This window comes from Colobus angolensis, unplaced genomic scaffold, assembly GCF_000951035.1.
Source record: "Colobus angolensis palliatus isolate OR3802 unplaced genomic scaffold, Cang.pa_1.0 Scaffold59, whole genome shotgun sequence".
Lineage (NCBI taxonomy): Eukaryota > Metazoa > Chordata > Mammalia > Primates > Cercopithecidae > Colobus > Colobus angolensis.
This window is the reverse complement of record NW_012119487.1, coordinates 2,312,520-2,332,456: the sequence shown is the minus strand read 5'-3', so window position 1 is coordinate 2,332,456 and position 19,937 is coordinate 2,312,520. Positions and strand designations below refer to the sequence as shown.

Here is a 19,937-nt window from a genome sequence, read left to right as displayed (position 1 = left end):
TCACTGAAATACAGACAGTCTCTGACTTATAACTTTTCAAGTTTACAACGGGTTATCAGGGTATTAAATGCATTTTCTATTTATGATTGATTTATCAGGGTATAACCCCATCGTAGGCTGAAGAGCATCGGTATGCTTCACCTGAAAGGTCGGGGTCCATTTTTAAAGGGCCTGTGGAAAGATGAGCCAGGTGGTGAATGGTGACAATTCCTATTTTCCACGGCACTGCTCATTAAATCAACCTTGGTATAATTACGAAAGACAAAATTCAAGCCAGTCTTGGAATCATTGGTTTAATGGTTCTCAGTAAATGGTTAAGATTGATGTTTCCAGCCAAGTGAGATTTGGGTTTAGGTATAGTTTGGGCTTCACTATCCTTTATCTCAGATTAAATGAGACAGTGCATGTAAACCACTTAGAAGAATGCCTGGAACACATTAACTTTCATTAGTAATGTTTTTGGTCATTCTTAAACATTTTCACTTTTGCCAACACTCTTTACGCAGAGTCTGGCACATAGCTGTCACTCAACGAATGTGAGTAAACAAACACCAGAGCCTTTAGTCTGCCAGGTCTCTGACATGCAAAGCCATGGGGCCGGGTCCATACACTCCCTCCACTGAGCAAAACACAAATGGCTTAGGCTGTGACGTTTGGGTCATCAAGGAAAGCTGTCAAATAATGAAGTGGGTTAGCAGATTCCTAAAAATTGGAACTCAGCAGCAGTTTCATCCACAGGGAGACAAAGTAAATGCTCTCTCAGATCTGTCTCACATCTATAGAAACCTTACTCTGTTTATAGTCTTTTGGCATCTTGCTCTGCTATCTCACTTGAGATCACTCCTACAGAACTAATAGAGGAATAAATCAAAAGCAAACCAGTATAAGTAGAGATGCAATAAAATCTGGCTGTCTTGAATCCTGAGGGGCTTGCACATACTTGTTAAGGCATGCAGTGTGTGCTAGGGGCTTCAGTAGGGAATTCTACACAAGGACATGGTGTGGGAAGCAAAGACGAACCAACCCAAGTGGTACTAAAGAGGACAAGATGGGAAGGACATTTTTATTTTCCCTAATCTTCAGGCAACCTCACCAAGCTGGAGGTCACATGTAGCTGAGTGTGAAACCAAGAATAATATGAAGCTTAAAAAGTACTGTGCGTTGTATTTCTTCAATCTCTGGCAGGCTGGGAGTCCAAGGTCAGTCTAGGCAGGAGGGCTGCTTGGCCTAAGCAATCACACAATCTTCACCGTCTTGAGCATATCTGACAAGACATACGTGTCATCCCAACCCCTCCCAGGCTTCCTCAGGGTCTGCTCCAAAGCCTGGGCTGTTTCTAGGAGCTCTGGTGTGGTAAGTTTTTGCTCAGGGTGCAGCTGACAGAACAGGATCTCATTCACTTCACCCTCAATTCGCCGGACATATAGGAGGGGAAACACTGCCTTGAGCCCAGCCAGCACTGAGTCCTTTAGCCCCAAGTCTCGGCACACGAGGTTGAGAATAAAAACACCTACAGGGTAGGAAGAAAAGTCAGAATGACCTCACATCAGGAGATATATCAAAGATAAGGATCGGCTTTGAGGAAAATACCAATTCTTGTCCCAGGGAGACTGGTGGACTAAAACACACTTATGATGGTGGTGAGTTTGCAGAGAATACACAGCATAGAAAGGCAGATGGAGAAAAGCATGGGGAGCATGTGAGCCATAAACAAACTTCAGCTTTATTTCTTGCTCTTCTGTGCTACTCACACATTATCTTACCATTCTCCACGCCTCAGTTTCCCAAAGAATTGCTTTGAGAAAGAAGTGATTCCCAGCCAGGCACGGTGGCTCATGTCTATGATCATATCACTTTGGGAGGCTGAGGCAGGCAGATCACTCAAAGTCATGAGTTTGAGACCAGCCTGGCCAAAATGGTGAAACCCCGGCTCTACTAAAAATATAAAAATTAGCTGGGCATGGTGGTGGACCCTTGTAATCCCAGCTGCTAGGGAGACTGAGGCAGGAGCTGCTAGTGGGGCTGAGGCAGGAGAATCTCTTGAACCCGGGAGGCAGAGGTTGCAGTGAGCCAAAATCCAGCCTGGGTGACAGAATGAGACTTTGTCTCAATCAATTCATAGAAAGTGATTCCCTACAAAGTAAAATTTACCAACTCCACAGGGATATTACATTCTTGACATACATACCATAGAGTATTTATTAACCAGTGAGAGGGCCAACGTTACCGTGACTTCTGACAATTAAGATTCCAAATCAAGTCAGTTACCACAGTGCCTTACACCAACTCAAAAACACCTAGAGGGCTGTTAACATAGGGATTAAAGGCTCCAGTTTTGAGGTGACAAGGCACTGGGTTGGAGCCCCAACTATTACCTTGCGTCACCTTGGCAAATCTTCAACCTTAGTTTCCTCATTCAAACAATGGACTGCTATGAAGATTACATAACACACTGCCTAGTACAGCACGTGTAGGAAGCATCAGGGAGTAACTGGCATCACCATGCTAGTGGGAGTGTGAACTGCTACAACCACTTTGTACAACTGTGTGGTAGCATCTACAAAAGCCAAACATACCCATAACCTATGATCCAGCAATTACAACCCTGTGTATATACCCAAGAGATGTGGAAACATAATTCATCAAAAGGCATATACTAACATGCTAACGGTAGCACTACTTATAATAGGCCCACACGGGAAACAAACCAAATACCAACAGCAGAATGGATAAATGAATGGCGTTAAGTCACATGATACAACACAGCAATAAAAATAAGTCATGTAAACACAACACTGTGAATGAGTCTCACAAACATCATGTTGAGTGAAAGAAAATGGGCACTGAAAGAATACATTCAGCCAAGTGCAGTGGCTCATGCCTGTAATCCCAGCACTTTGGGAGGCCAAGGTAGGAGGATCGCTTGAGGCTAGCAGTTTGAGACCAGCCTCGACGACATAGTGAGATCCTGTCTCTACAAAAAATAAAAATAAAAAAATTAGCCAGGCCTGGTGGCATCCACCTGTAGTCCCAGCTACTCAGATGACTGAGGTGGGAGGATTCCTTGAGACCAGGAGTTTGAGGATACAGTGAGCCATGATCATGCCACTGCACTCCAGCCTGGGAAACAAGCAAAACCCTGTCTCAAAAAAAAAAAAAAAGAACATTCCAACATTCCATATGATTCCATTTATATAAACAATAAGAACAGGCAAAATTAAGCTGGGAGGACAGATGTTAAGATAGTGGTTATTCTTGTGAGGACAAGTTACTGAAAGGGGATAAGAGATAGACTTCTGGCAAGCTGGAAATTTTCTGTGTCTGGTGCTAGTAAATGGGTGTATTCAATTTGGAAAAGCTGATCAAGCTCGTACTTCTGTGCATTTTTCATTAAAAAGATAAATTTTTTTTTTAATGGTCCCTTCCCTCCTCCCTCTCCAACCTTTTGTTCTCCATACCTTCAGGAGTCAAGATGCTTTTAACGTTCTGTAGAAAAGATTGCTCCACAAATGCTGGGGGTGGACAACTCATTCCCAGTGTTGGGTCCTTACTGTCAACATCAAACATTATGACATCGTAGCAAGGCGGTGCTGGGAAAAAGAAGGAAACAAGTCCTTGTCTTTGCTGGATAAAATAATACCATTTACATTCCTACACTATACCTCCTCTTTACCAGTGGTGGGCATGGTGACTAAGTCAGAAGGATGACACGGAGGATGTGGTTTGCCTATAAGGGCACTGACATCATGGCCCAGGGCAGTCCTTGTCATCAGGGTTCAGAGTGTACCATAGTAAAGATGGAACATTCTTCCACATTTAAAAGCACCTTCGAAAGGCAAAAACATTAATGGGGTCCACTTTAGCATGAGTATTTCTTGGTTAAGAGGCTATCAACACCAGTGGCTTCTGACTGTGGCAGAACATTACAATCACCTTGGGAAGCTTCTAATGCGGACTACACTCCCGACCAACAGAATAAAACATCCTGGGGTGGTAGGGGGCAGATGGGAGAAGAGATGGGAAGCCTCTGGTATTTTTCTTGAGCTTTCCAGGTAATTCTAAATACAGTCAGAGTTGAGGACCACTGATCTAGACAAAGCAGCTGACTAAGCCTTTAAAGGCTGACCCAGTAAATGGTAACTTTTAACTCTGAAAACAGCGTATTTTACCTCATAGGAGAAAATGTTCTGAAATTTCAGTTAGTGTTATCTTTATAGTTCCATAAACAAGAGCTGACTCAAGAAAGAAATGATTTTGCTAAATGGGTGAGAAAGAACTGATGAAGAATTGGATCTGCTCCTTACTATAATGTTAAATTGCTTTTAGAAGGGGTAGGTCTCCAATGCCACTGACATGTTTTTAGAAAATTTTGAGACTGTGGTAGTAATTATTCAATAATTAATAAGTATTTAATTAGGACTGCTGCATGCTTATCATTGTTCATAGCACAGATCTGATTTTGGTTTCTTACAAAGAGAACATGTTGGCTCATCAAAGTCCGAGGAAAACAATAGCCTGCATTTGCAGCCTTGAGCCCTCCAGTAATCTGAAACATTTTAGTGTTACAGAAGACAGGCAGAGCCATTGAAATTTAATCTATAGATAATAACAGCAGTAACATCGTGGATTAAGTACTTACCATGTGCACGGCACTGTTGTAAATACTTCACCGTATTAGCTATCTGGGCTTGGGCACCTAAACTAACCCCAGCCTCAGAGAGGGAACCTGTGAAACTGTTATAATTGAATTCAGCTTGCAATTAAAATTAAGATAGCATCTGTTCAATACTCGTCCCACGCATCCTAGTTTGCCACACTCTTACTGGAAAATATTCTAATCCAATGAGACCAGAGTATCTGTTATGGAATAAGTAGACCAGGAAGGGTGTCCTGAGCTCCCCAGCAGAACTGAACCAACCTAACTGCCTTCTCCCCGAAGGACTTAAGCTCCAGAAAGTACTAAAGTCACCAGCAGCCTATTTGTATAATAAGCAGAGTTACTGTCCCTAGTATTTTGCAGAAAATTATTATGCTTATGGTTTTTGTCCTAAATCTGGGATGCAAATTACTAGAACAAATGGAACCTTAATTCTAGTTGCAGAAGGCCTATCGGAATTCCCATAGAGTAGCATCTACATCAAGGTTTCTCCACCTCAGCACCATGGAAATTCTGGGCCAGATAATTCTATCATCAGTGCCTGTCCTGCACATTGTAAAATGTTTACTAGCATCCTAGATCTCTACCAGTTAGATGTCAGTAGCAACATCCCTCACCCCTTGATCTGTGACAACCAAAAATTGTCTCCATACATTACCAAATGTCGGACCCTGAGGTTGTAAACCACTGATCTTACATGAATACTGTTTTGCTCTATTTCTGGCTTTACCTCCAGTTGAAATATTTACAAGAAACACTTCCCAACACACATTCCACCTTTTCTTCTGTTTCTTTGCCAGTTAGACTTCAGGTTTCTTAAGATGGTGAGGAAATGACAAGGTTACAGGTCAGAAAAAAGCCCACTGGTCTGTTAGCACCATAAGGGCAGAAATGGCCTGTTTTACTTATTGCTATACATTCATACCTGACACAGTGCTAAGCATATAGCTGGTACTCTAGTGAGTAAGTATATCAACAAATGAACAGGCTGAAGACTGGAATGAACTCATGCCACTCTCTTAGAGATAAACTGTAGAGGCCCTTACGGGTCTGACAATGTCAGACCAATCATCCTTCAACACCTCTTCAAATGCTCCAAGAGCAGTACCTTCTCCTCCTCCTGCCAGGCTGGCAATATAGTCCAGGCCGTCTGCAATGTGGACCTTCATTCGGTCACTCTGGGAGAAGCCAAACCACTGGGTGGCCACTTCCAACATGGAGGGGTCGATCTCCACAGCATCGATGCAGGACTTTGGGAAATGATCGTGGACAAAGAGGGGGAGGCTGCCTCCGCCCAGGCCTACCACCAACAATGCCAGTGGGATCTCTGTAAGAAAAGAATAGAGCATCACATTGCCACCTGTTCACTGGAAAATTCTGTACCAGCCTCAGGGAAGACAAAAGCGTAGGTGAGCTCACTGTCTCCACTCAGGGGATACAAGATTTAGAGGTCTCCCTGTCTCATTCCAGAAATCTAAGAGTCAATTCGACATCTGATAACTCAATCCTGGATTCATGATGACTAGATCCAGAAGGTGAACTAGTGTGTTATTATTATTGTCTCTTAAAGATCTCAAAGTGGCTGGGGCAGTGGCTCACACCTGTAATCCCAGCACTTTGGGAGGTCGAAGTGGGCAGATTACTTGAGCTCAGGAGTTCGAGACCAGCCTGGGCAACATGGCGAAATCCTGTCTATAGAAAGTAGAAAAATCAGCTGGGCATGGTGACACACACCGGTGGTACCAGCTACATGGTAAGCTGAGCGGGGAGCCTGAGGAGGTCAAGGCTGCAGTGAGCTGTGATCATACCACTGCACTCCAGCCTGGGCAAGAGTGAATCCCCGTCTCAAAAAAAAGAAGATTCCTCACTATAAGAGTTATTAGACCCTCTCTAGGAAAGGGAGGAAGAGTGGCCAAGCAATCTTGCTCATGATTAAAAGGCAGCAGAAGTGCAATGCCCCTTGCCCCTGACTCAAAAGGCCACACTGTCTTCTCAGACACCCTCACCAAGTAAGGGTAAGCCATTCAAGTTCCACACATCACAGGAAAACAAAGGCCCCACTCCTGCTCCTGAGCACAGAGCACAGCCACCACAGGGGGATCGAAGGAAGACAACAAAAAAACAAGTCACCCAAAGGAGACAGACCCTGAGAATTCAATCTAAGAACTGAGATTCTAGTGACATATATCAACACTACGATAGGACAACAGTACAGGGTGTTCCAAGAAGGCACATTGAGGGACTTCAGGTGAAAACGGTTATAATCACAGACAGAAACATGAACATTTTTACTAATGCAGTCAGATCCATATCTGTATCAGATAAGTAATCCATATTACTTATCTATTAGTAATAAGGCTACGACTGCATTAACTATAATATGAATCTTTTTAGAAAGTAGAACTTCAAGATACAATTGCATCTTATGTTCAAATAATGCATTATAGAAAAGCTGAACAATTAAACTCTGTGTATTTTTACATGTCTCACTGAATATACGATATACCTTAATTTTAAAAAGAAATGAACAGAAAAAATGCCATTTAGACCCTAACATATTTCAATACAATTTCAATATAACAGGTTGAGTTTGAGGCAACAGTTAATCAGAATGCTCATTAACTTTTAACATGGTTGAGATGAAGAAAGATACATTGTCAGCTTATAATCGCTGCTCCTCAACTACAATGCAGGTGACACCAATTGTTTAGGTCTGTAATTTTTATGCTCCCTTCTATGGAAGGCAGTGACATCTCTCTCACCTAGGAGTAGCTCTGGGTTTCTCAGCAGGGCAAGGCCAGCGATCATGGCTTTGTGGTGTTCACAACACAAGTAACTCTTATCAATGGACTGCCCCGGGGCTGCAGGGAGGTCCTCCGCATCAGCAGGCCGCTGCTTCTTCCTGTCCTTTTTCCGCTTCTTCTGGGCTAAACAAGAGATATGAAGTTCTATGCTTAGTACACTAGTCCTCAGGAAGCAAGTGTTACCAGCAGCAGTGTACTCCAGATGGCTTGAATAGACTCAAAAAACCTAATCGTTAAAATTTTGCAAACTGGTTGACATCATGTTAATAGCCTGAAACTGGCCATAGTGAAATCATTTGGACGTTTGTCCCCTACAAGTCTCATGTTGAAATGTGATCCCCAATGTCGGAGCCACCATGCTGGTCATGAGGGCAGATCCCTCATGAATGGCTGGGTGCCTTCCCCATGGTATAGAGTGAGTTCTCACTCCAGAGCTGTTGTTGAAAAAAGCCTGGCATCTCTCTTGCTCCCTCTCTTGCTATGTGATGTGCCTGCTCTCCCTTCACCTTCTGTGATAATTGTAAGCTTCCTGAATCCTCACCAGAAGCAGATGTTGGTACCATGCTTCTTGTACAGTCTGCAGAACCATAAGCCAAAATAAACTTTTTTTCTTTATAAACTACCCAGTCTCGGGTATTCCTTTATAAGCAACGTAAAACAAACACACACAGTGGTGGTATTTATACTAGAGAACTGAAACACTATAAATCAGGATGTGCCCCCCCTACCCTGCCCCACAAAGAGACAGTTGTTAAACATTTAACATATACAATGGATGCAAGGAAGCTGGAAAAGGAAATGGCAAATGCACACTCAAAAACCTGGGAAAACTCAACTGAGGAGCCCTGGTACCTCCCCTCTGAGAAATGTAAGGCCACTAACAGGAGAAAAGATTACTCATAAAGTCTTTTAAAGAAAGGTAAAGTTACTAATCACCTCCTATGTGCCAATTACTATACTGTAACTTTTACTCTTTTCGCTCTTCTGACAACCTTATCATTCCAATTCTTGGCACATGAACACACTGAGCCACTGAAGTGTTAAGTAAATAGGGAATCAGCAGATGGTAGAGACAGGAGTTGAACCTTGGACTGCCTGTCTCCATCACCTATCACCTTTCTGCTATGCCACACAGGTAGCACTACCAACCTCTGCTGAAGAAGAAAATCACAAGTATTCAAAAAGAAAGAAATCCGAAAAAGCCACTCCACTTTCCCTCTCCCCACTCCCTTCACTGCTCCAGGGTATCATACTAAACAGACGGCTGTGTCTTCATAGGGATCAGCTGCATTCCCCAGCAGCAAAAGGTATTGATGAGTGCGGTCAGGGTGCTTTTCAGAGATATTAAATCACTTTTTAATATGCTCTCCTTCTTGCTCACCAATACTCCCATGAGAGGGAACATTCTTTCCATGAGAACAAGGTGCTACCAAGAAGTCAAGGAACATGACAACGGTGAAAAAACCTGAAACCCAAACTGAAAGGGGCAAAATGTCCTTTTAAGCAATTTTACTGAGATTTTAGTAAGATGAAACTGGACCAACCTGTAGCCAGAGTGACCAAACAATAGGGCAGAAACCCAACAATCTTGGGTGCTCTTGGCCAGGGAAAACCCTTAAAGAAAAAAGCCATTTTGCTGGGTAACTTGATCCTAGTTCAGAGCAAGTCCACGACCTCAAGCGTCTGAATTCTCTGTCTCCACCCTCCTCCCAGATGGCCTTGCTATGAGGGCAGGCAAGTCCGGCAAAGGGAACAACTGAGAATCAGGAGAGCCATTTCAGCTTCCATCCCTGAATCTCTGTGCCTCAGACAGGCAAAAGGCACTAGAGATGGAGAGGTGAGGGGCATTCACTTTTCACTCTTTACATTTGACTTCTGAAGTGATTTCAATGAGCAACTATCACCTTTAAAACACAAACTAACACAGCCTGTGAGAAACACAGGTAAAAACAAACTATTGATTCCCCATCAGGGGGAGTTTCTGAGTGACAGCTGGGAGACCACTTAAAGGGATCCTAGAAGAGATGGTTTAGATCTACACTGTCCAATACTAGCCACTAGCCCCCTGTGTCTGTTGAAATGTAAATGTAAATTAATTAGAATTAAAGAAAATAAAAATTCAGTTCCTCAGTTACACTAGCCACATTCCAAATGCTCAGCACTACATAAGGTTAGTCACGACCACGTTAGAAACTCAGATACTAAACATCTCCTTCATCACAGATGGTTCTACTGAACACTGCTATACTAGATGGCCTCTAAGTCACCCGCCAACTCCAAAACCCTCTGAAACAGGTGAGTCACACGATGGAGGGCAGGGCTCACCTGCAACTTCCATGGTTCTGGCTCACCTCACAGAGGCCTACTGAAACAATACACAGATGTACATGGAGCACCTGCAAAATAGATGCCTTTAAACTGAAGATATTAAGGCGATTATTACATGTCTTTGGTTTCACTACCCACGCCCCTTATCACTTCAGAGCCAGACTCTGCTCAAGAACAGAATGTACTCTGCTTATCGCTGCTCACACCCTAAGAGTACAGATGGTTAAAAATTCACAGACACCCAGGTCCATTCTACATCTCGGCCAAGCTCCCAGGAAATGTAGTCCATGCCACGGCCACCTGGGTCCCACCACCGCGCCTATGACACCTCACCTTTGTAAGACACATCCTTTAGCAACCTGGCTTCTGACTGCACCACATTCCTGTTGTTAAGGAAAATCAGTCGCCGGAAGTATCGCTTGTCATCCCCTTGCACGTCCTCGATGACATAGTTACCGCTCAAGGCACTGCAGTCTTGGTGCTGAACAGTCCGGACCCCAATGTCCCCACCCACGGACAGAAAGGGCACCTGAAGGTACAACCAGAGATGTGGTCAAAACAGTAGTTCATTTAAGAGATAAGAGAAATTATAACCCCTTCCCCTTTGTGTGTATATATCCCTATACCATGGTTCTAAACAACAACTACTCCAAAGATTTGCCATTCTATGAAAGCACTTTTCTGGAGCCTTTGAACCGATCTGAGAGGTTTAATTCATCTTTTGAAAATCAACTGAACACCTAAATATCTTCCAAACAACTAGTGAGATGCAGTTGATTCTCCCCAAGTTCTTTTAGGGGTTTCTCATCAGTAAACCCTAAAAGAACTCTCAATAGTCCAGGATAACAAAAGCTAGAGGGAACCCTCAGGAAGAGGCTGTGATTATGAGAAGGAATCTACACAAGAATAAAGATAACAAAATCCATGGGGGAAACAACCACTCCAAATCTAGAGACATTTTCCTTTCCCCTAATTATTCTCATCTATTTTTCCCCCATTTTTCTAAACCTTAGGAGAAAAATATACTTTCCCCCTAAACTTTCCCACTCCTTCCCCCTATCTTTATATCTATTTCTTTTTTTAAAGACCTATAAGACTCTTTAATAATCACCAGTATCTCCTGACCCTGCAGACTCAAGGCACTGGTGAGAGGTCACAAATGAAGCTCCCCAGAGGATCTGGGCTTCCTGAAATAGGGGTCACCAACCCCAAGTTGGCCAGGAAGAATCAAACACACATTCTTCTATAAACACAAGTCAGCCTAGTGGACAGAACCACAGGCCAGGAACCCAGAAGCCTAGGTTCTTTTTTTCAGATCTGTTACTATTTGCACCAAGCCTCTAGATACCTTTGCTTTCCCACCTATCAAGAAGGATCAAAGCTTGGGCAACACAGGGAGACCCTGTCTCTAAAAAAAATGTAAAAAAACCAGCCAGGTATGGAGGTTTGCACCTATAGTCCCAGTTACTACCAGAGGCTGAAGTGGGAGGATGGTCTGCACTCAGGAGGTTGAGGCTGAGGCTGCAGTGAGCCGTGATCACACCACTGAACTCCAGTCTAGCCTGGGCAACAGAGCAAGACCCTATCTCAAAAAAGAAAAAAAAAGGATCAACTCCTCAGCATAAGGTTCTTGCAGTAAAATCACTTGTTCATTACCCACGGTGACCAGGATGGCACAGTTGGTGTTAACTGATAATACCATATCACCATTTAGGCAAAAACCTTCAGTTTCCTTCCCAGTAAAACACCTGACCAGCAACGTGAATACCTGGATAACTGTGCTGAGCTGTTTTGGCCCTTTCCCATTTATACCCTCAGCTAATGATAGTTCTAAGAAGCAAAATGACCAAGAAAATCCAGTTCAACAAGTGTGGCAGAAGAAACCCACAGTCAAAGCAACTCAAATTAAGAAGAACTGGAGCCCGCAATGTGTAGAGCATTTCCGTCCTGCCATGTCTATCGAGTCTGAGAGGCTCCCCCAGACACAGACCCTACTGTACTCGCTTTCCTCTCATTGCCTGGGGCAAAGGACAGTGTTTCCCTGCCATGTAACCCTTAGCTGCTGATACCCATCCAGGATTAGATGAGAGTCACAGACTCTAGTCCTAGCTCCTGCCAAGGCTTCCTTTGCCTCCCTGGCTGCTAACATGACCTCAGAGACCCATGAAAGCTGTACGAAAGCTGTGTTACCTGCTGCTGGGCGGGCATCCCAGCTGGGGCCAGCTCCATGACTCTAGCTGACAGCTCAGCTTGGATGTGGTCCATGCTTTCATACTGCTGACCTCGGTGAAGGGCCACTGTAATCAGCCTCCTGAAGCCAGCACTGGCCGCCAGCTGTTTCCGGCCCTCATCCATGCCAAAGAGCCACTCAGTCTCCCGGCCCTGGGGGACTAGAAAAAAGAACTTGGTTACAGGGAGTCCTGGAAAGAGTGTTCAAGCCCACAACCAATATGGCCCAAATGGAAGGGAGCCAGTCCCTGTCCAAGACCAGCATCTTCCCCAACTGTGACCCACTGAGGAGCTAACGACTCTCCAGTTCACAACACCTAGGGCAAAGCAGCCCATCAGACAAGACGCAGGACCAAGGGTGGAGAAGAAGTGTGGGCATGTCTGTAGGGGAAGGAGGCAGGCACCTACCACAAGAAAAACAGCAATAATGCCAACACAAATAAGTCATGCCAGGCATGACTCCAAGCTGTTGACAAATATATATTAATGGAATCCTCCAACAGCCCAAGCTACAGGTAGTAGTATTATCCCTATTTTTACAAATGAGGAAATTGAGAAACAGAAGTTACACTATTTGCCCAACTTCACACAATAAGTAAATGATGAAGCTGGGACTCAAACCCAGGCAGTCTAGCCCCAGACTCTACCCACACTTGTATTCACTGCACTATTTATTTCCACACATGGACAGATAGAATTTTAGAATACTTGAAAAACTGGTTCAGTCACCAGGAAACAAATTACCATAACACCAAGACCATAAACACTTTGCATTTGTCTAGAATGTTCTACTTTTGAAAGCATTTCCTCTTACTATCTTTTTTATCCTTTTTAAGGTAAATCTGGTATCACTTACTGCTTTCAATAATAATGGTTAATATTTACACAGCACTTCCAAGGCCAGGTACCATTTCTAAGAGCTTTTATACTTCTCACAACTATACCAGACTTACACTCCCACTTTATAGGTAAGAAAACCCAAGGCAGAGAAAGAAAAGTAACCTGTCTAATGTCATACCATCAGGAAACGACTGAGCCAAAACTGAAACCCAAACAGTCTGGTTCCAGAACTCACTTTTTTAGCTGCTATCCTATGCTGCCTCTCTAAATTTTGCAGACAAGCACAGCAACTTCCCCAGGTCCTGCAGCTCACAGGCTACAGCTGGGACTAGAACCTATGTCTTGGACTTGCTAGTCCAGCATTACTTCCATTACTCCATTCTACAAAGTAACTAGCATCGCTATGTCATATGTGACCTCCTAAATGTATCTCTATTCTCTCTCTCCCCTACCAGCCCCCTTCTCACACTTCATCAAGCCTTTGCAATGACAAATGAGAAGGAATAGGTCTCAACTCGCAGTAGGTTGCTAGAGAGCTATTACTCTCCTTTCATCATGCCTTGGGTAGTATAATCCTCTGGAAGTACAAACCCCTGCAAGATAAAAATAGTCAAGAATCCCACCAAAGCCCCAGCCCAGCCTCAGCCCCAGCCCCAGCCCCAGCCCAAGCCCAAGTCCCAGCCCCTGTAAGCCAGCCCCTCCAGGGAAGAGAGGGAACAATCCCAACTCACTGATGAAAATCGCAAAATGATTGTCCCGCGATGGTTTCACAGTGGGGCTGTCCACCACGTGGAGGGTGTAGCGTGGCTCCCCCGTGTCCCCATCGCACAAGTCCAGAGACACACTCCCCAGCTTGGCCTTGCGGCGCAGCTGGCTGCACAGCCAGGCATACTGCTGCCGCTCCCGCACCGCCTCGGCCAGCCGCTCGGCACTCTCCAGCCGCACAGGCTTGCCCTGCTCCTGAGCACACAGCTCAAAGATCCGAAGGGCAGAGCCAGGGACTGGCCTGAACTTGGTCATGATGAAGGCAAAGACAGGCAAGGAGAACTGAGGCTCTGCTTCCAACACCTGGTCCTGGCTGTTGGCCACTTGGTGCACCCTCACCATCCACCCCTCCCGGGAGAAGTGGCCCACTGCTTTCTTCAGGATGTGAGCCTGAGCCAGGGAGATGCAGAGATAGCGACCGCCCACCTGCAGGACACGGCCAACCTCAGCCAGCATCCTGTCCACCTGTTGCAGGGTCTTCTCTTCCTCATCTGTCAGGACAGCATCCAGGGTGCCCTTGTCCAACACCACCTGGAACGAGGCATCAGGAAACTCCATCTGCGTCATGTCCATCTTCAAGAAGCTCATCTGGGGCCGTCGGGTGGCATTGCATTCCTTCATTTGCTTGATGACAACCTCACTGATGTCAATGTTCACTATATCCCGATAGCCCACATCATACAGTTGCTCACTCAGTTCTGAGTTGCCACACCCAATCACCAGCACCTGGAGAAAAAATTCGCAGACAAGAGCGAGGTAATCAAAGCAAAGGACTGTGCTTCAGTTACTTCAAGGAATCAAGTCTCACCTCGGCTGAGGCACATTTGCAGAAGGTGGAGATGCTACTACCAGGGAAAGAGCAACATTGTAGAGTTGATTCTAGACTCTATCTTGAAACATCACATATATACTCGCTAGTGAAAACCACATTCAGCTAGAATACAAGTTATATAAGAATGGGCTTTGTGTTGCAGAAACAAATTAATCATAATTGTTCTTTTCTCTAAAACATGCACTTATTACTCGGGAATTAATAGGAAGTCAGAGAATCCAAATATAGAGTTACAGTTGAAATCTTAGGCCGGGAATAACCCTATTTCCTCAATCTACTCATGCCTTTGGCTACATTAGACAATAAAGTACACTTTGGGAGGATTCGAATCTTACTTCCATCACAGATTCCATCTCATGATATTCAGCTATTTTCTGAAGCCAAACTTAAAATTCAGATTGTTGTCTCCCTCTCCAGGGAGCAATCTCCCATTCAAACTTAGAAATTCTGATATTGCCATCTCTGGAAAAGCATGGTACAAAGAGATATGCATATGCTTTGGAGCCAGACAGGCCTGAGTTTAAATCCCCACATGACCAGTTGGGCATGATCTTGGGCAAAAAAAAAAAAGTGGCTCTCAGGGCCTCAGTTTCCTCATCTGTAAAATGCATGCAGGGCCACTCACCTGAGTTTATGATGAGAATTCAAAGACTGCACATGCATATACACGGCACCCTAAAAAGGCCTGGCACATAAAGCTTACCCACAAATGTTAGTTTTCTAACTTTCCTCCTTCCCAACCTCCAGTACAATCTCACCTATTACCAAACCCATTATTGTACTTATCACGTTTCACTTCTGGAACATGTGCAGGGTTTATGTCTTAATGCTCTTATAGCTTAAGGACTGGGCACAGTGCCTGAAACTCGGGGAGCACTGAACAACTATTTGAAAAACAAATTCATACACAAAGTCACACCTGCTGCAGGTTGCACAGGAATGCACAGTGACAGAAGATTGGAAGTCACTCTTCAAGTAGGGTTATTAATCCAAGAATGAGCTGGGGTGGGAGGTTTATTACCTGAAAACCTTTAAAAAAAAATTTTTTTTTGAGACAGCATCTCACTCTGTCACCCAGGTTGGAGTGCAGTGGAGTGATCATGGCTAAATGCAGCCTCAACCTCCTGGGCTCAAGCGATCCTCCCGCCTAAGCCTCCCGAGTAGCTGGAACTACAGATGCGCGCCACCACGCCCAGCTAATTTTTTTTTATTTTTTGTAGAGACGAGGTCTCATTATGTTCCCCCGGCTGGTCTCTAACTCCTGGGTTCAAGCGATCCTCCCACCTCGCTCTCCCAAAGTGTTGGGATTACAGGCGTGAGCCACCACGCCCAGGCTGAAAGAGTATTTTAGTTTGTCTTTTAGCAGGAACAATTCAGGAAATACTGAAATATGCCTCCAGCTAGGGTCCTCCCGCCTGTCACTGTCCACCAAGTGCAAGACTCCTGTTACTAGTTCCCATCTTCCGGACCACGTACGAAGGGCTGACAGGCCGCGCTCCTCACCTTTTCCCTGGGCTTGATGTATTTGTGTAGCACCCCGCACAGTTCCAGGTAGGTTCCATACCACTCGAAGGCTTTCTTTCCTCGCTGCTGGAAGAACTTCTCCCAGTAGTCAACGGAGCCAAACTCCTTGGAACTTTTAGGTAAGAGGTTCATGTTCCTACCGCCGGAGCTGCGTTTTCAAGACTCCCCTACTCCCTGTGAGGTACCATCTGAGGAGCTTGCCCACCACACGCAGGCTCCGGGACACTGCAGTGGCAATTCTTTCCACGGAAAAACAGCCACATTGATTTGCTCCCCCTGGATGACCCTTACACGACAAACGCACGGGCCACTGAATCTCACACACGCTCGCCCCCTCCTCCGCGCCTGCTGTCCTTGCCCCACGTGAAGAGTCCCTCACGCTTTTCCCGAGCTAGATTTCCGAGCCCAGCAACCATATCCGGGTGCGAGGCCTCGTGATTCGTCAGCCGGCCCAGCCCATCCCAGCTAGTCGTTGGTCGCTGCTTTGCATTTCTATCACCTCATTGGCTGAGACGTGCTCGCCTTTCTCCGGAGGCTCAGTCGCAGGCACCTAAACGCTTTTTAGACGTGAGGCCGGCCGACCATTCACGGGACGGGGCTGGACCGCGGGCCGCAGTTCTGGCGGAAGAGGCCGGGCCTCTGTGAGAACTAGGTCACGGCCGGGTGCCGAGGGAGCGCTGCTGCGCTGGGGCTGGGCCTTCCCTCTAGGCGGGGCGGAGAGCGCGCTTCCTTCCCGGGCTCGGCGTCCGCTTTGTGTTGGAGCCGGCTTAATCGACTGACTGCGATCGTGCGCCACACAGGGGCGGAGCGCGGCAGACGGGAGCGTACTGCTAGAGGAAGATGAAAAGAAAAACCTATGCAGATCGGAGAGAAGTGAGGCAGGAAATGAGTAAAGCCAGTCAGTCGTAAAAACGCTGCACATTCTAACCTTGTCAGCTTCTGCGCACCACCAGCCCCCGCCTTATTTTGCCACCTCTGCACCAAAATACAGGATTCTGCTATCAAAAGTGTAATAACGTGAAAATTCAGGAGGAAAAAGTAACAACTAGGCATTCAGAGGTGCCTCCCCTCCTTCTTCCTTCTCCCCTCAAAGCACAGCATGCAAAACTCTAGCCTTTCATTTTGATAATTGGCCTCCTTGTTATTCTGAGGTTACCTGTAACTGCTTATTTTATTGTTTGATAAACATACTGTACTTTCACATGCTCATGCTAATACCCTGAGGAAGCTTCTGTGAAGGGCACTTTTTTTTCAGACAGGGTCTCACTCTCGCCCAGACTGGAGTGCAGTGGTGCAGTCATGGCTTACTGCAGTCTCCACCTCCCAGGAGTCAGGGGATCCTCCCACCTCAGCCTCCCAAGTAGCTGGGAATACAGGTGCACACCACTACACGTGGCTAATTTTTTTTTTTTTTTTTTTGGCAGAAATGGGGTTTCGTCATGTTATCCAGGCTGGTCTCAAACTCAAGTGATCATCTCGCCTCAGCCTACCAAAGTGCTGGGATGACTGGTGTGAACCCAGGCACTATTTGAAAATGACCAAATATGTGTATCATTGCGCCTTTCACACCATGATAAATTGCAGGAGAAGTATATAGATTGAGGAGAGCAGATAGGCTTGGAATTGAGCATGTGTACTGTGGGCTGTTATATACTACACTAGCACAGGTAGATAGGTAGACTGTTAATAATTAAGTAGGTTAGATTGGACTTAAATATTGGTTTTAAAAAGTGATTCTCAAACTGGCATGCATCAGAATCACCTGGAGGACTTGTTAAAACACAGAATTCCCCCAGTCACATCCCAATTCCGAGTCATTAGTTCAGTGGTGAGGCCCAAGGATTTGTGTTTCTAACAAGTTCCCACAATGCTGATGATGTTGGTCCCGGAACCACACTTAGAACCACTGTTTTAAAATACAATTAAGAGATAAGTCAAAATGGATATGGTTCCAAATTCGCTATTTTCAATGGTAAATCTAAAAGCTTTCTACAAGTAACATAAGAGAAAATCTGTTTTCATGCTCCCCTTGCTGAGTTCACATTGTTCCTTTCTACCCAAGATAAAGAGGAGTCCTTGAAGTAGCTTCAGCTACTACACCATGCAAGGTTCCAAATGGGTGAAATGTGGGTTCTTTAGGAAGCACTTATTGAGAGCAGAGGACATCAGTTGGTACTGAATGTGCTACACAATTCCAAAGAAGCAAAACACCATCGCAGCCGGGCGCGGTGATTCACGCCTGTAATCCCACCACTTTGGTAGGCCGAGGCGGGCTGATCACTTGAGATCAGGAGTATGAGATCAACCTGACTAACATGGTGAAACTATGTCTTCAATAAAAATACAAAAATTAGCTGGGTGTAGTTGTGTGTGCCTGTAGTCCCAGCTACTCAGGAGGCTGAGGCAGGAGAATCGCTTGAACCCGGGAGGCAGAAGTTGCAGTGAGCCAAGAGATGGCGCCACCGCACTCCATCCTGGCCAACAGAGGGAGACTCCGTGTCAAAAACAACAACAAAAACAAACAAAACCATAGCAGCTGCTCTGTGCCCCCCAAAGCTTTATTCAATTCAATTCAACAAATATTTTAATTGTCTAATAGGAGCCAATCACTGTGGTAGAAGCTAAGGATGCAATGGTAAGCGTGTTAATCAGGTGGAGGGCACATTAAACAATTACAAAAATAACCTGTAATGGGGGTTATAAGTGCTGTGAAGGAGAAACATACCATTCCATAATAGTATATCTTTGTGACCTCTACTGATCTAGGGGGTGACCAGAGAAGGCTTCCCTGAGGAAGGGACAAAATTACTATATAATCTGATTGCTTAATATCAGCATGACATAGGTGAGAAAACAAAAAGCATGGTTCACCCTCTAGAACCTTTACAAGAACTTTTGGCTGCTGCTTTTCCCTCTGTCTCTATTGTCTGTTCTGTTAAGGTCATGTTATTAGAAAAGACAAAGTTAGTTGTATCACAGCCCAGGCCCCAGCCCCATATTTGATGCTCTAAAAGTATGATTACTGTTTGCAATGTTTTTCAGACCAAGAGGATAAGTAACTTACCTTTTTCCATCAGTGCCTGCCTCCCTTCTGTGAGCTTAAAAAAGTGATAACAACAAGAACATTTTAAGCTAAAACATACTAGAGATTTTCTAAAATTGTAAGATTAACACAGAAATATTTCAGATACATTGTAACATTAGACCCTAGCATTAACCTTTCAAAATACTTATTTGAAGCTTATTTCTCTCAAGGTTCAACTATGAAATATAATTGATAGGTATGTATTATCAATATTATACTTAGTTAATTTAAGCCAATAAGATGTTAAAATGCTTTGTGTTTTCTTAGGATCCCCAGAGCGGTTACCAAGATGATTTAAAATGCAAGTTAATTTTAGATAAAGCCATTCAGTACTGTGGAGTTTTTTCCTAAAAATATAAATCCAGACCTCTGGATATATCATTTACAGTCAAACTTATTTAATTGAAACATACTCATAATCGTGGTAATGATATTCAGTTGATTGTTACTACGATTAATTGTAAAATAAAAAAAGAGGAAATAAAAAGCATCTCTTGACAATTTGGGAGGCAGAGGATGAGAGAGGCAAAATAATGCTCCCCCAAAAATGTCTACCTCCTAATCCCCAGAACCGAAACTGTGAAGGTAGCAGGTTACAAGGCAAAGGAGAATTAAGGTTGTAGATGCAATTAAGGATGCTAATCAGCTGAAGTAGCAAGACTATCTAACTGAGCTCAAGGTAATCACAAGGGTCCTTTTTCATTTTCTTTTCTTTTGAGATGGAGTCTTACTCTGTTGCCCAGTCTGGAGTGCAGGGGCACAATCTTGGCTCACTGCAACCTCCGCCTCCCAGGTTCAAGCAATTCTCCTGCCTCAGCCTCCTGAGTAGCTGGGGATTACAGGCATCCACACGCCCAGTTAATTTTTGTATTT

At 44.7% G+C, this 19,937-nt stretch overlaps 1 protein-coding gene across 5 annotated transcripts; it reads right to left on the bottom strand.

The window, feature by feature from the left end:
* Window positions 1-277: 277 nt before the first annotated feature.
* On the bottom strand, window positions 278-16,559 carry METTL13 (methyltransferase like 13). 5 transcript variants are annotated; one of them, XM_011962303.1, is made up of 9 exons: window positions 16,271-16,415; window positions 15,959-16,091; window positions 13,590-14,349; window positions 11,980-12,179; window positions 10,123-10,318; window positions 7,420-7,584; window positions 5,766-5,984; window positions 3,459-3,590; window positions 280-1,510 (listed from the first exon to the last, which is right to left on the bottom strand). In XM_011962303.1, the coding sequence occupies exons 3-9, from the start codon at window positions 14,242-14,244 to the stop codon at window positions 1,236-1,238; spliced, it is 1,842 nt and encodes a 613-aa protein (XP_011817693.1). In that variant the 5' UTR covers window positions 14,245-14,349; window positions 15,959-16,091; window positions 16,271-16,415; the 3' UTR covers window positions 280-1,235. The 5 variants fall into 5 exon arrangements, with proteins under 5 accessions (XP_011817690.1, XP_011817693.1, XP_011817691.1 ...); XM_011962301.1 differs by having other exon boundaries at window positions 15,959-16,153; window positions 16,271-16,348; XM_011962300.1 differs by having other exon boundaries at window positions 278-1,510; window positions 15,959-16,559.
* Between the last annotated feature and the right edge of the window lie 3,378 nt (window positions 16,560-19,937).

Bases quoted from the DNA above. Each gene is read 5' to 3' on its own strand.
- METTL13 (XM_011962300.1), bottom strand. From the start codon at position 16,111: ATGAACCTCTTACCTAAAAGTTCCAAGGAGTTTGGCTCCGTTGACTAC. The intron at 14,350-15,958 runs GTGAGGAGCGCG...TTTTTTCTCCAG, and splicing joins ACATCAAGCCCAGGGAAAAG to GTGCTGGTGATTGGGTGTGG. The intron at 12,180-13,589 runs GTGAGTTGGGAT...TCTTTTTTCTAG, and splicing joins TCATTTTGCGATTTTCATCA to TCCCCCAGGGCCGGGAGACT.